Source organism: Toxotes jaculatrix, chromosome 3 (assembly GCF_017976425.1).
Source record: "Toxotes jaculatrix isolate fToxJac2 chromosome 3, fToxJac2.pri, whole genome shotgun sequence".
Taxonomy (NCBI): Eukaryota; Metazoa; Chordata; class Actinopteri; family Toxotidae; genus Toxotes; species Toxotes jaculatrix.
In genome coordinates, this window is record NC_054396.1 from 22,370,029 (window position 1) to 22,384,068 (window position 14,040).

Consider the following 14,040-nt stretch of genomic DNA (forward strand, 5'->3'; position numbering starts at 1 on the left):
CTCCTGTTTGTCATGCACTGTGGAGTGGAAGAGAAGAAATGGACTGATGAAATGATGGGCGGTAGACTGGAGGAAATGAATCTAGTATTTCAGGACAGTTCAGGCCATGTCAGAGAAGAGGAGAATAAATATCACAGACAGGAAACATTGTACAGTTAGTTGTTAAAACAAAGGTCTATCACAACTTTCAAACCATTGCCTGCAATTACATAAACTTTGTTATATTAACTGTATCTTCCTGAAGCAAAAAGCACACATTCAATAAACATTACAGTTGAAAACCAAGCAATTATTTGCAAACGTTATTTGACCTGTTTTCTGTTTGGATACAGGTAATCTAATTACAGTGCACACAATCATCTGTATAAGCAAATGTCTTGTCAGTAATAGGCCCTTTATCTATATTTTGCATATCTGGACACGTCTTACCTGAAATAAGCATTGTATTTGTTGAATTGGAAACCAGGCGCTCTCCATTGCCCCTGTGCTTTTGTGATTGATAAATTGTTTACTGTCTGCTCTTAGAGAGCTATCAAAGTGTAATAATCCTACAAGAAGCCTTTGGGAAGTTTCACGCCCTTTACAAGAAGCACACACAATGAACTCTTGTCCAGGTGGTGTCAAAGGTTCATCAATTCTTTCTTGGCTCTCACCCTTCCACAAATTTTTGTAAGGAGAATTTTAAATACCTTGTATGTGAGATACCCAGCCAACAGACAAACAGGAATGGAATGAAAATTAAAATGTCGTCCAGTGCCGTAGGTGGAGGTGATGAGATTACAGGAGAAATAATTCATCAGACAAACAAACAGTATGGACTGACTTGACAGGAAGATGCAGGGTGAGACAGTGTCACTGTGGGGAGAAATTGCTCGGAGGAAGACATTCCTGCCTCGGCTTGATAAGACTGAGAAGACTCCCAGAGCAGCAGCAGAAGCAGCAGACTTTCCCACCTGTATTGTTATGTCAAACATAAATCTCACCCTCAGCTCCTGCAGCACTGAACTGTCAAGGAAGGAGTCAAAGTTAACTGCTCGTTACTTCCACCACACAGTTTCACAGATCAGATCCGATGCTGTGAAATTATATCCGAAGCTGATTCACACAGCATGTAACACAGGCAAATCTCCTACCAATATAAAGTTTTGTTTTTTTATTTTTATTTTTTATCCTGAGTAACTGATTAGTTTGTCTTTGCATAATTTCTCAGGTGGTGGTATTTCATCTGGAATTTTTCAAGGAACCCATGCAATCTCCAGTTCAACGCCATTCAACCCTACCCAACAAGTGAGTGATTCAACCACTTTTCACTCCTCTGCCAACACATCTGTAGCAATTTTGGCAAATAACATCTTAATGTAGCTCCTGTCGTTTCTCTGCTAACAGTAATAATGTCATTGTTTCTGTTTCAACAGGAGTTTTCAGCGTACTCAAGCTACAGTCAGAGTCAGTACTCTCCATATTACAACTACAACAGTCCCTACCTAACCAGCAGCAACATCAGCCCTGCTGCCATCACAGCTCCGCTAGCCTATCAGCACCCAGAACACCCTGTCATGCTGCCCAATCACAGCCCAGAGTCACATACAGGTAAGAAGCAGTGAACCATGAACCACCTTTTTGTTTGGCTGTTTGGTTTGTTATTTCTTTGTTTGTCTGTAATGGACAGATCTTTTGCCATTACAATAGGTAAGATAATGTATCTGGAAGAATATCTTAGTTTTGTTTGAGTGATTTTTGTTGGACTTTATTTTTTCCGCATGCCATTGTGTTATCATTTTTGGTGTATAGTATATTAAAGGGTCATTCCAGTTACTTCCATGAAGTTGATGAAGTTGGGGGACTTTCAAGAGACAGACTAACAGGGTTTTGATTTAATAAATATAAGTCTTGAATCTGGTAAGAAAAAACATATAAAGACTGATCAGCGACTTTGCTGTATGTCATTCAGGCGAGTACCATCCACCACCCAGCCCCCCCACACCAGGTAAAGAGGAAGGAGTTGCAGCACGGAGGGGGTCAGATGGGAAGTTGAGAGGGAGGAAAAGAGTCAGTGACCCTGCTCCACCTCTGGACTCTGATATAGAGGTAAACACTCACTCACACAGTGTTGAAAATTCAGTATTTCTCTACAATATTTATCTTTCTCTCTCTCCCTCAGACACACACACACACATAAACTTTCATGAGGTTAACATTACATATCTGTTATTTCACTGCAGCGAGTGTTTATCTGGGATCTGGATGAAACCATCATCATTTTCCATTCACTCCTCACGGGAACCTTCTCCTCACGATTTGGCAAGGTACAGTGATACAACCCCTCCTTTTGTCATTTACTGTAAGAAGTACGTGCTGTAGCTCATCACACTTTGACAACAGTTAATTATAAAGTAGGTGGGTACAGTCTGGCACAAAGTCCTCCCAACAACAAACCAGTATAATCTTGCCTCTGTCAAATGACCTTTTGTTTCAGAGATCGAGTGCTTATTTGACTAACAGTCAAAGGTTTGGCTGCCTGAGCTGAGTCCACAACCTTTGGGTCTCATCCCTCTGCATTTTCACACGCTGGCTGTTTTGCCTTTCTGCCCTCTTGTTTCTTTTCTTAATGCACCGGGGTTGTTTAGCTACCCTGGCATCCTACAGCGTGATTGACAGCCAGCAGGACCTTTACATAACAGACCGGCAGCTGACAAGGGGCGGACAGTGGTGCGTTTCTTGTTTTTGGCGGGGGATCTGTGTTTTGAATTCTCACGGTCCCCCCGCGGGTTGACACAAGGCTGATGGGAGTTTGAGAGCACCATTTCTGATCGGTTCAGCCCCCGGCAGGCCATGCATGCCGTTGTTTCTTTTTCTTTCTTTTCTTCCACAGAGAGAAAGGGGGGTTGTGTGTGTGTGGGGGGGGGGTAAAAGGGAGGAAGAGCCAGCAAGAGAGTGATAGAGAGCAAGAGAGTAGATGTGTTGAAATGTGACTCATGTGCCAAAAATTCCTGATTCCTCCCACCACCCAAACACCCCGCTGCTGGATCCAGGGAAGCTCAGTTGGACAGACTCTGACATCAAAACTCAGACATGCAACAGAAGAATTGAATGAGTGACAGCAGAAAAACAGATTAACAGTCCAAAGCGTCAAGACAGCTTACAGGCCAACAACATTTTTTTCCTTTTTTTTTTTCCTCCCACCCAGATCCACAGGTAACTCATCCAACCCTGACAACCATAATACATGTTTTTCCTGGCATTAATTATCTCCACTTTGTGTGCTTCTTTGTGCCTAGCTTTAACAACCACTAGGGTCAGCCTATTAAACGCTTATCATAAACAAATGTTTGGACCTATACATAAAGGCATGTCTGGGCCCAGCATGCAGGAAAGACTAATGGATGTGTTGAAAGACAGTTGTTTTCAGCAGTTTGGTGAGCCAGAGGTGAACAGACATCCACATGAGGAGCTGATTCCCTCCCCTGTAACAGGTCTTCCATTATCTCATCGATCATACAGCACCCCACTCTGTCCTCTGCTGTGTGAATTTTCTTCCCTAGCCCTGTCTTTCATATCAAACATCCCCTGCGTAATAGTTAAGGTGGGAACTGAATGTTTTGGGGGCTTGTTTTTTTTCTTTCTTCTTACATTCCTGTCTCAGATTAACAGAGGCCTTTGTTTGTCCCTCTGTATAGAAGCAGCCTTCATCAATGGAGGAAGGTGATTACAGATAATTATTTCAATTATTTGACAAGCAGAACAAACCTGTCTTAAGCCTTTAAGCCCTCCCTCTTCATCCTCAGCATTCATCTCCTTTTCTTGCCAGTGTTTCTCAGTCGCACACCTCGTCATTTTCTCCTTGTCATCCTACTCCTCCCGTTGAACTTTTGCTGCCCTTCGTCCTCAATTACCTTTTTCTCTTTACACCCTTTTTTTGGAGAGGTGTATTTTATAATTGTCATCATTTACCCTTCTTGTGTCACCAAGCCCATCTCTAAAACCCTGAGCCAGGAGACAGCTCTGCTTGTCACTTCAGATTCACTAATCTTCACCTTTGGCTGACACCCATCTGCTCCTCCTGTCTCGCTGCCAGACAAGACAACGCTGCCATCAAAACAATACGCCACACATACATACGCACACACCTGCTTTTGTAGTCTTGAACAACAGCAGCCTGACAAGTTTGTGCCATTATGCCCAGCACATTATGATTCATGTGTTTATCCAAGTGATGATTTATCATTTTCTTATTAAGAAACAAAACTGACGCTGGTGTAATGCAACACTTGGATATTTGGTTGATGTTTTTTTTTTATTCTAGAAGATAAGAGAAGATTGGCTGGGTGGTGTAAAGTGTTGATAAAAAGTGAAAAAGGCTGTTAAAAGGTGAAGATTTTGAAAGACCAACATTGACAAAGAGCACAATATATCAGAGATACTTGCTCTTCTTCCCAAAATAAATAACTAGGGGATGTCCTATAAAATCTACAATACATTATTATTTTGAACTGTTAAGTCTTCTGCACTTATGTAGGGCAATTATAGTAGAGGAAACATTTTTTAAGAATCATTCTAGGCTATTTCAGCCATTTACTATAAATCGCATGGACTTGTGGTGTTGGTGGTGGTGTTGGGGTTTTTTCCTGCCATGCCAGGAAGACGTTGATTTCTATTAAATTCCATTTATGAAAATGAATTAGCAGATTCATGGTACTTGCTAGAGTTGTGTAATCTTCCATAGTGCCATGGCCCTGTGGATGGCAGTGTGTCTCTACGTCTGTCAGTCGGTCTACCACTTCGATTGGTCTACCACTTTGAGCTTAACAATATTTACCATTTAACTAATTAACTGTTTACCATGAATTAACATACCATACATACCATTTAACCACATTTTTATAGTGTTTTTAATACATTTCATTGCAGTGACAAACATGGATTCAATAAACACCTGACCATACTACTAATCAGCAGCGCGCTAATTCACTAGCCGTTATAAATATTTATGCCGTAGCATAAGCAAAACACCGCTAGTTTAGCCATTAGCAATCGTGTTAGCAATTAGCGGTTAGCGCTAGCGTCTTTTATACAGAGAAAGGCTCGTAACCACATAACAATATTCTTATGACTCCGACTGGTTTTTTATGTACAATATCTTAACCTCAACATATCTGGTACTTTCCAGAACAGGGCACTAACTCACTGGAGTTCCAACATCAGCACTTGAACTGAAGTTTTTTTCTCACGCCTCCAACTCTGCTGCAGTACGCCCATAGACTGTCAATTTTAAAACATGGACGTAGCACCGGTGACGTCAACCATTGGTTTCGGGGAGTCGGTTTTGTGACCAAACCATTTGGGCATTTGAGCTGCGCCATTCTACGGGTCAGTCGGGGTCAGCCGGCCGAGAACCCGGCCACTTAGCTCGGAGCAACCGAGCTAGCCTAAGGCTAATCAGCTAATCACCTAGGCTAACAAGCTAAGCGGCAGCTACACGCAGCTACATCCACCACACGACAGTCCCCGAGTCCGACCCGACTAGCTCGACCCCGTGTAACCGCGACACACAGCATACAACAGAGATCATAATGTTGCTTTTGTGTTTTAAACATGACTGTTTCAGATAGAGTGGTTTTAGGTGGAGCTGCAGGGTTTGGTGGAGTTGTGGGGGGAAATTTATTTCTAGCCCATTATTTAACTGTGAAACCATCATTATTATTTCATATTAATAAAGTATATAAAAACGTTAAAAACATTATTACAATTATTGTCATTATTATTAATGATAATAAAAATAATGATGATAATAATAATAAATTCAAATGTTTAATATTTATTATTTATCGGCTTTCACCCACTACCCACTACCCACTTATAGTTACAGCAGCACACAAACAACAGCAGCCGCTTACTGACGGAGCTGCTCTGTCCATGCAATGATGCAATGTCGGACTTTTTAAACAGAAAAATGAGACCAAATAAAATTGTAGCCTAGTATTCCCGCAATAAACGGACTCTGAGAGCACGGAACACATCGCGACAGGCAGCGTTCCTAACATTAGCTGCTCCGGTCCTTTATCTGTATCAGCAGCGACCAGAAATCGGCAATTCAGTCATAAGCCAGCGGCAAAATATGCTAATACATGCTAATTAGTGCAAACATCCAGGTAAAATAGTGAGAAAAAACTGACTCCTTCGACGATCAGTTAGTACAGTCTACACTACAACAAGACATATTGTCACAAAAACCTATCCGAACATTAGCAAACAAACACGGACACTTCAGCCCCTGTCAACCGCTCAAACTATTAATTGCAGTTGGCCGTTAGTTTTCCGTTAATTGACAAATAGATTAATCATGTCATTATTTTAGCTCTAAGACTAACTTGGTGATCCCTTCACTTTTCCAGTTGCACCATCATCAGTAACCATTTTAATTTATCCAATACTTAGGTTTATGAGACTAGCAACTACTGAGCATACTTACAAGATAAACTACTGTACAACGTTTAGCTTGGTAAACACTATGGCTGCTAAACTTTAACATGTTAGTTTGTTAATGTTAGCATTTAGCTCAAAGCACTGTTTTTTAGTCTCACAGAGTCACTAGCATAGCTGTAGGCTGTGACCTTGTTGGTAAATTAGATGCATTATGAAGTTGCTTAAGTCATGAGATAATTAAATGCATGGACTGTTCATGAGTTTAATATAAAGGTGTCCCTGCGCTTAGGGTTTTTCTCAACATTTCCTTTAAGAGTCAACAGTGAATTAAATACATTTAATGTAATGAGTTTGCGCTTAATTTCCTGGAGTGATTCAGGATGGACTAGTGAAGAGCAAAGGGGAAAATTCTGGATTAAAGAGAGCCTAAACAAATGAGTTTTAAGTGATAGTCTAGATAAGAATCAGCAGAGCGTTTGATTGACAGATAAATATTCACACTTGCCTCTCCCTGAAACCTGTTTATGTCAATCCAGTTGATGGATTTGCAGAGGATGTGAAAGAAAGGCAGTTCAGAGAGACAAACAGGCTGCTGCACTGACAAGGCAAGAATAATGACAAGAGTGATAATGTTCAATAATCCAATTTAACTGATTATTCTCTAAATACCAAACCTCTTAGGCCATCAATCTCAGCCCGAGCTCATGATTTCATTATTTATTAACTAACTATCAAGGGTGCAGCCTCTGAAGTGATAGAGAGCTGTTGTTCCTACATCATTTTTATTAACTAGGTCAAACTAGTTTTCTTTCATTTGAAAGTGTGTATGACTCTGGTTGACAGAGAGAATCATAAGTGTGCCTGAAGGGAAATTTGTTTCCACAGTATATATACACTGAACATGCCTAAAGACATATGTACAGTATACAGCACATCCATTGAAGACACACATTTAGGTCCATATGACGAACACAGATTACACAGCAACCTTTAAGGCTTGGAGAAGATGTTCAGTCCTTGTTTTGAACACTGTGATTCGTGTGTGAAGTTTTTAATTTTAGGGTGTGTGTATGTGTGTCTGTGTGTGCATTAGGACTCCTCAAAGGCGGTGTCTCTTGGTTTGTGGATGGAGGAGATGATCTTCAACCTGGCTGACTCAAGACTCTTCTTCAATGATCTGGAGGTTAGTTTTTGAATTTGTGTAATAATTTGGAGAATTTGAGAAAGCTGCACAATTATATTACAATTTAGTTCTGCTCACTACCGTTCCCTTAAACTGGTATCCTGGAAATCATGCCTTCTTTCTCCCAAAAATCTTACTACAACTTATTCACATTCTCCTCACAGTGCAATTCATCTCTCTCATTTTTTTAAGCAATAATCACAAGACTTTTTCCAGTAATTTGGAAAATAGCAGCAGTGAGAGCATATCCACTGGTGTAAACTGGCATACAGCTGACCAGAAAACCTTCCCTGCAACAGCCGAGCAAGAAGTTTGACATTTGGGAGCTGTTTTCTTACCTGGCATAAAGCACAGTGGCTGTCATTGTAGAAATTCCCTCACACAACATCTATCCTGTATTAACTCCTACTACAGCATTTTCCAAACAATTTCCCCTCATGAAGTGATGGTACAGTAAGAATACTAAAAGGAGGGGTTGTTAACAGTTGGCATAAGTGCTCTCACTGTTAGACCTAACCCACTGCCTAAAAATCCACCAAATTTAAGTATTGTGCCGACCTCTAAAAAGGATGAAAGGATTTTACTACCTGCTAGTGACTGAACAGTACATATGTTTTTCATCCTGCATTCCTCTGCCTTGTCCCGACAAAGAAAATAGATTAGAAAGGGCCAGAGAGAGAGAGGACAAGAACACTTTGTGCTGTAATTATAGGTGTGTGTCTGAGTATCCAAAAGGAAAATTAGTCAAATGGGAGGAGGAACAGTCAAGAAGAGGGAAACGAGCCAACAAAGCCATTTGCGAACCCGCTTTTTATTCCCTCTTTTGTTGTCAAGGCTCAGAAAATCTCTAAAGCAGTAGGCAACGGTTGGCTGACAACTGCTGCTAAGTCTTTGAGGTACAATTATCTTGTCCCTCTTATATAAGTAGCTACATCAGTGGCTACGAGTGTTATCGCTGCTGTCATGACGGTAATACCACCAGAAGATCACATAATTGTAACTGGCAGGCATGACTGGCTAGTTAATCAAAGTCAGAATTTTCAGTTGAAATTTTCCTGATTAAAAAGTGATTAGGTGAAATCTCTGCCACCACTGAGCGAAGCTGTTTTGAGTTTGAGCATATTTGTGCTCTTCTAAATGGGTCATTTGCATTGTTTGGTCATTAGTAGTATCTCTGCATGGGCAGCTGGCACCTGAGTGGGAGGAGAGCTGTAGCTCTTGGGAACTGAACTATGTAACGGTGGAGGGAAGATGAGGTAGCGTCTCCGTCTGGCTCAAGACGACTGAAAAGTGATAGGAGAGCCTGTCTGTCCTGGGTCACTGCGTGACAACAAGGAGTTATACTAGGATTCTCTTTTTGCACATATGTGTGCATGGCTGTGTGTGTATCACTGCATGTGTATTATGTTTATGTGAAAGTTAGACGGTTTGGGATTTACAGGTCTGTAGCTGGAGAAAGGCACAGAGAAATAAGAGATCTTTGGATTTTTTTCAGGAGACAGTTACTGTCAGTTCTATGTTGTCCTTTATTTCTAGATCTATGATGATTGATTTATGCTCCTTATTATTTCTTTTTTGTCCAACATATCCACATTTAATAACTGTTTTCAAGTTTCTGTTTTAGCTGTATATTGCTTAAGGTGTTTTGGCTGTAGCCACATTTTTAAGCTGCAATGTGGTTTTAATCCCTGCGGTTTGGTTGGTTACAATAATGTCCAATAGAGAGGAACAACATGCACACCACTGTGCTTGTCAAAGACAATGGACCATTCTTAAGAGGATTTTTTTTTTACCAAAATGTTGGATCCACTATAAAAAATGTAGATTTTCTGTACTTTAATTTACTACTTGGTTACACTATATTTGCTGTTCTGTATCTCTGGCGCCTCCCTGTCCCATGTCCCAACACTCTCCTTGCCTTTTATTTTAGCTTTTTTTTTTTTTTTTTTTAAGTTTTGTAGTTGCTATCTCTCCCAGAGGCTCCCCTACAGAGGAGAGACTTGCCTGTACAGAGCTCCACTCTGAAATGGATCTCTTGATATATCCGCTCTCCTTTTAATTTCCCAGGAATGTGACCAGGTTCATATTGATGACGTGGCATCAGACGACAACGGACAGGACCTGAGGTAAAGCTTCTACCGTGTTACTGTACTTAAAGCTCTGCAGAGAGACTCTGACAGCTCTACTGTGGCTTGTGAACCAGACTTGCCCTCTGGGTTTTAGTGCACAGGAGAAAAAAGCAGGGAGATGAGATGCGGAGTGTGTGCGTCTGCGTGTGTTCATGCATGCAAGCATGTGCATGTCTTATATTTTCTCAGCGTCCGCAGCAATATAATATGTCAGAGGATTACCCAATGCTTTCATTTCTCATCAAAATATCTCTTTATCATTCCCTCTGTCTCCCGCAGTCCAGACATTTTATGGCACAAACTTGTTGAAGCACTTTAGGAGTGATTTGAGAAACAGCCAGACTGTACCAAAGTACTTTTATGAAGTATTTATTTTACTGAACTTGGCCTTTTTCATTCTCAAAGATTTTTTTTTTTTTATATTCATCCTACCCGTGCTGAATGTATATACTTCATGATTTCTTACTGACAAAGCTTCATTCAAGGCTACATTCAATTTTAAAGCATTTCTTGTCCCTGAAATTTTTGCGGTTGCTCTGGCACGTCTACCTAAATTTGATGAATGGTTTAAGCACTGCCTTCTTGTTCATAGCCTGAATAGTTTGAATCAATTCCTAGACCTAGAAAATGTAGAAAATATAGTTGTATTGATTCTTGGAGCATCACCTCTGAAACACTGATCATTGTGTTACTATAAGATGCTCAGGAAAAATGCAGTTTGTTTTCTTTATGATCTACATCCTTGCTGTTTCCTGTATTGTGATCCTGCAGCACTTACAACTTTGGATCGGACGGTTTCCAGAGCCCAGCAGGGGCCGGCTCTCTCTGCCTGGGGTCTGGGGTCCACGGTGGGGTGGACTGGATGAGGAAACTGGCTTTCCGATACCGCAGAGTCAAGGAGATCTACAACACATACAAGAACAATGTTGGCGGTAAGCTGTCCTTTTCTTTACATGTAACACTGTTGCATGCAGGAATTAAATATTATGTTAATCTATCTTATATTTAAAGATATTTATACTATCTCAATTTCTCTGAGCTCTAACTTATGGTATATGTGTAACAAAAAAGACCAAATAATGTCAAGAAATTAGTAACATTTGCGTGTAAATATTTACCTTCTGCAGAACCTCAAAAGCCTGAGCTGATGTAGGCCTTCTTTAGAAAAGTGCATTTTGAATATTCCAAACTTCAGCTTGATCATCATCCAAATCAGGATCAAAATGCTGTGAGAACACCTGCTCTTTCCAAAGAGAATCTGAAAAAAAAAAAAAAAAGAATTACTGATGTTTAATCTGTTAAATTAACTGAATCATGATGTGGTGAAAAAGCTAAAGAGAACCAGACAGGTTTGATTGTCAACTAGGATGATTAGACAGAAACTGTCCCTGGTGCACTGGCTGATTACTTCTGTCTGCTTTAACTCTGCTGGAAACCATGTGTTTGAGGTTTTGGCTAGAGGGTGTTGCATTAGAATCGTCTGTCCGGGGACTGCAGACAGTCCTGCTGTCAAAATAAGGCTTTGTAACGTCTCACTAAATAAGAACCTTTATGCATTGGAGCTATAAGGATTCAGATCATCCCTGTTTTTTTACTGACCATTGTGCTTGTTCCTCTCACTGGTGGGCAGGTTTGCTGGGCAGCCCCAAACGAGAGGAGTGGTTACAGCTGAGGAGAGAGATGGAGGTCCTGACTGACCTGTGGCTGACTCAAGCACTCAAAGCCCTGGCTCTCATCAACTCAAGGTCAGCTCATGCTGCAATAGCTTGATTTACACCAGCCGGTCAATTTGCATTAGCTGCTGTAAAATGAAAAAAATAAAATAAAATGAAAAATGAGAACACTCCACCACTGGTCATAGCTTAACCATTATATAAATGTGTCTGTCCTGTGCTGTTCCAGGCCTAACTGTGTGAATGTGTTGGTGACTACCACCCAACTCATCCCAGCTCTCTCCAAGGTGTTACTGTACGGTCTAGGCTCAGCCTTTCCAATAGAGAACATATACAGTGCCACCAAGACAGGTAAGAAACATCTTAGAAAGAGCAGACAGACAAAATGATAATCACAAATAATCAACAGCACAGTCAACCTCAATCTCCTTCTGTCTTTAAGTTCTCATTTTAAACCTCTGATTTTCCCTCTTCTCAAAGGCAAAGAGAGCTGCTTCGAGCGTGTCTCTCAGAGATTTGGTCGGAGAGCAGTGTATGTGGTGATAGGAGATGGAGCCGAAGAAGAGACCGTGGCCAAGAAGGTATAACTCAATCTGTTTTTTTTTTTTTTCCGTGACTGTGACGGCTGAAAATTGGGCCACAACTAATCAGTTAACCTTAAAAGACATTGGATTTCTGCAGCTTCTGTGTCGGGGTTTTTTTGTTGTTGTTAATCTTTCCATTGAAATGTCAGAATTTTTCCTGGATTTGACAGTTTAGCAAATACATCAAAGGCCAACATGTACTTTGTCACATACTACACTTCCCCTCCAAACCACATTTCACATCTGCACTGCATCTGTAGGAGCACTGCAAGTTGTTAAAGTATGTCACCCTTAAGTTTGAACGATTTACATAAAACCTGCATTTCATTTTAGTTTTATTTTTGTTTTCTCAGAAGAACATGCCGTTCTGGAGGGTGTCCTGCCGGGCTGACCTGGAAGCTCTGAGCCATGCACTGGAGCTGGATTACCTCTAGAGGGCACCAGCTATCACATTCTTCTCTTTCACCTTAATCATGAAATGCTCATGAAATGCAGAGTGCAGCAAGCAGGTGAGGATGCCCCCAGAGACTGATTCAGAGTCAGTAGTGCTATTTTAAGTAAGCACCCAGATGGACAATTTCACAGCACAGGCAAAGGGACTGTGAGGATTTTGAACTGGGGCTGCATAAACATAAAGCTAAAAATGCTGGACCAAAATAAAAAAGACCAAAGTAGAATAGGGGACCAAAACTTCATAACTAACCACAGGGAACTGTGGTTAATACTGAAAATACTTGTTTTTAAAACAAAAAAAAATAATTCACTTCATCTCAACTTTATGGATGGTAGCCCACTTAGATACACAAACAAGTGTTGCACTGAATGCTAAATCTTATACCCTGTTTAATGAACACGGTGAGAATGTCTGCACAGACGAGAAGCTCAGATTGGTGTTAGACTGTTTGTTCTGCTGTGTCTTTTTATATTTGTTGTGAGACTTAAACTCTTTTTTTTCGCTGTCCAATACTATTTGAAAGACAAATGTTAGAAACAGGTTGAGATGTTATGTGGGATAGATTTGGTTTTCACTATTATTTTATAATTGTTTTATTCATTTGTTGGATAGATAAATGCCTAATAACATTCTCCTCATAGTTAAAGGCTATTGAAAATAGTCTGTATCTTACCATTACAATGTGAGCTATTTATTGTTGGTTCAATTCTACAAAACAATGAGGTTTATTTACTTTGGGAGTTTGGCATTAAAAAAATCCCTTCAAAGACCAAAAATCTGCTCTTGTAAAAATGTTTTGATAAGAAGTTGTCTTGAAGATGCTGTATTATAGGCTAGTGCTCAAATCCTTACTGTTGATTCTGGGTTGTATATGTTTTCATGTTTTAATTCCTCTTCTTTTCTGTACTTGTTTACTTTCCATAATAATCTGTTTGTAATATAGATGAACTGGTATGGTTGTGCATGTGCCTATTACACTGCCTGTCAGCTTAGCTATGTTTGTATATAATGCTTTATTGTCGATTTGTTTTGACAGAGTGAAAATAGATTAATAAAAATAAATTAATTACATTGTGGGGAAAGGCGAGCTGAGTTTCATTTCATTTCACTCAACCTAGAGGCGTATGAAACATGAGCTTTCACATGACAAATAAATAAATGAATAATGATCCTGGTGTGAATTGCATGTAATTATCAAGAGGGACCAATGAAGAGCACGCAGTTTGACCAATCAACTGTCTGAAGACTGAGATCAGTTGATTAAATGAGTCAAGTCTGGTGTGCTTCTGCTTGGTTGGAACAAAAACCTGCAGCCACGCGGCCCTTTGTGGAACAGTTTGGACACCCCTGGTATAAGACATGGACGTAGCACCCGTGACGTCACCCCTTTCCATATTTGGCGAAGAGGCGGTTACTCTACGGGTCAGCCGGCCGCGAACCCGGCCACTGAGCTCGGAGCAACCGAGCTAGCCTAAGGCTAATCAGCTAATCAGCTAATCAGCTAGGCTAACAAGCTAAGCGGCAGCTACACGCAGCTACATCCACCACATGACAGTCCCCGAGCTCGACCCCGTGTAACCGCGACACATAGCCT

At 40.6% G+C, this 14,040-nt stretch overlaps 1 protein-coding gene across 2 annotated transcripts in view; it reads left to right on the forward strand.

Moving 5' to 3' along the window:
* The window catches only part of eya2 (EYA transcriptional coactivator and phosphatase 2), a 28,214-nt gene extending 14,697 nt beyond the window's left edge, over positions 1 to 13,517 (forward strand). For both annotated transcript variants that reach the window (XM_041034911.1, XM_041034912.1), the window contains exons 6-16: positions 1,211 to 1,287; positions 1,416 to 1,590; positions 1,952 to 2,088; positions 2,223 to 2,306; positions 7,517 to 7,606; positions 9,674 to 9,732; positions 10,507 to 10,667; positions 11,366 to 11,480; positions 11,638 to 11,759; positions 11,889 to 11,989; positions 12,346 to 13,517. In XM_041034911.1, the coding sequence (XP_040890845.1) occupies positions 1,211 to 1,287; positions 1,416 to 1,590; positions 1,952 to 2,088; positions 2,223 to 2,306; positions 7,517 to 7,606; positions 9,674 to 9,732; positions 10,507 to 10,667; positions 11,366 to 11,480; positions 11,638 to 11,759; positions 11,889 to 11,989; positions 12,346 to 12,426 (1,202 nt within the window). In that variant the 3' untranslated portion in view covers positions 12,427 to 13,517. The remainder of the gene's footprint in view (positions 1 to 1,210; positions 1,288 to 1,415; positions 1,591 to 1,951; positions 2,089 to 2,222; positions 2,307 to 7,516; positions 7,607 to 9,673; positions 9,733 to 10,506; positions 10,668 to 11,365; positions 11,481 to 11,637; positions 11,760 to 11,888; positions 11,990 to 12,345) is intronic.
* Positions 13,518 to 14,040: the final 523 nt, after the last annotated feature.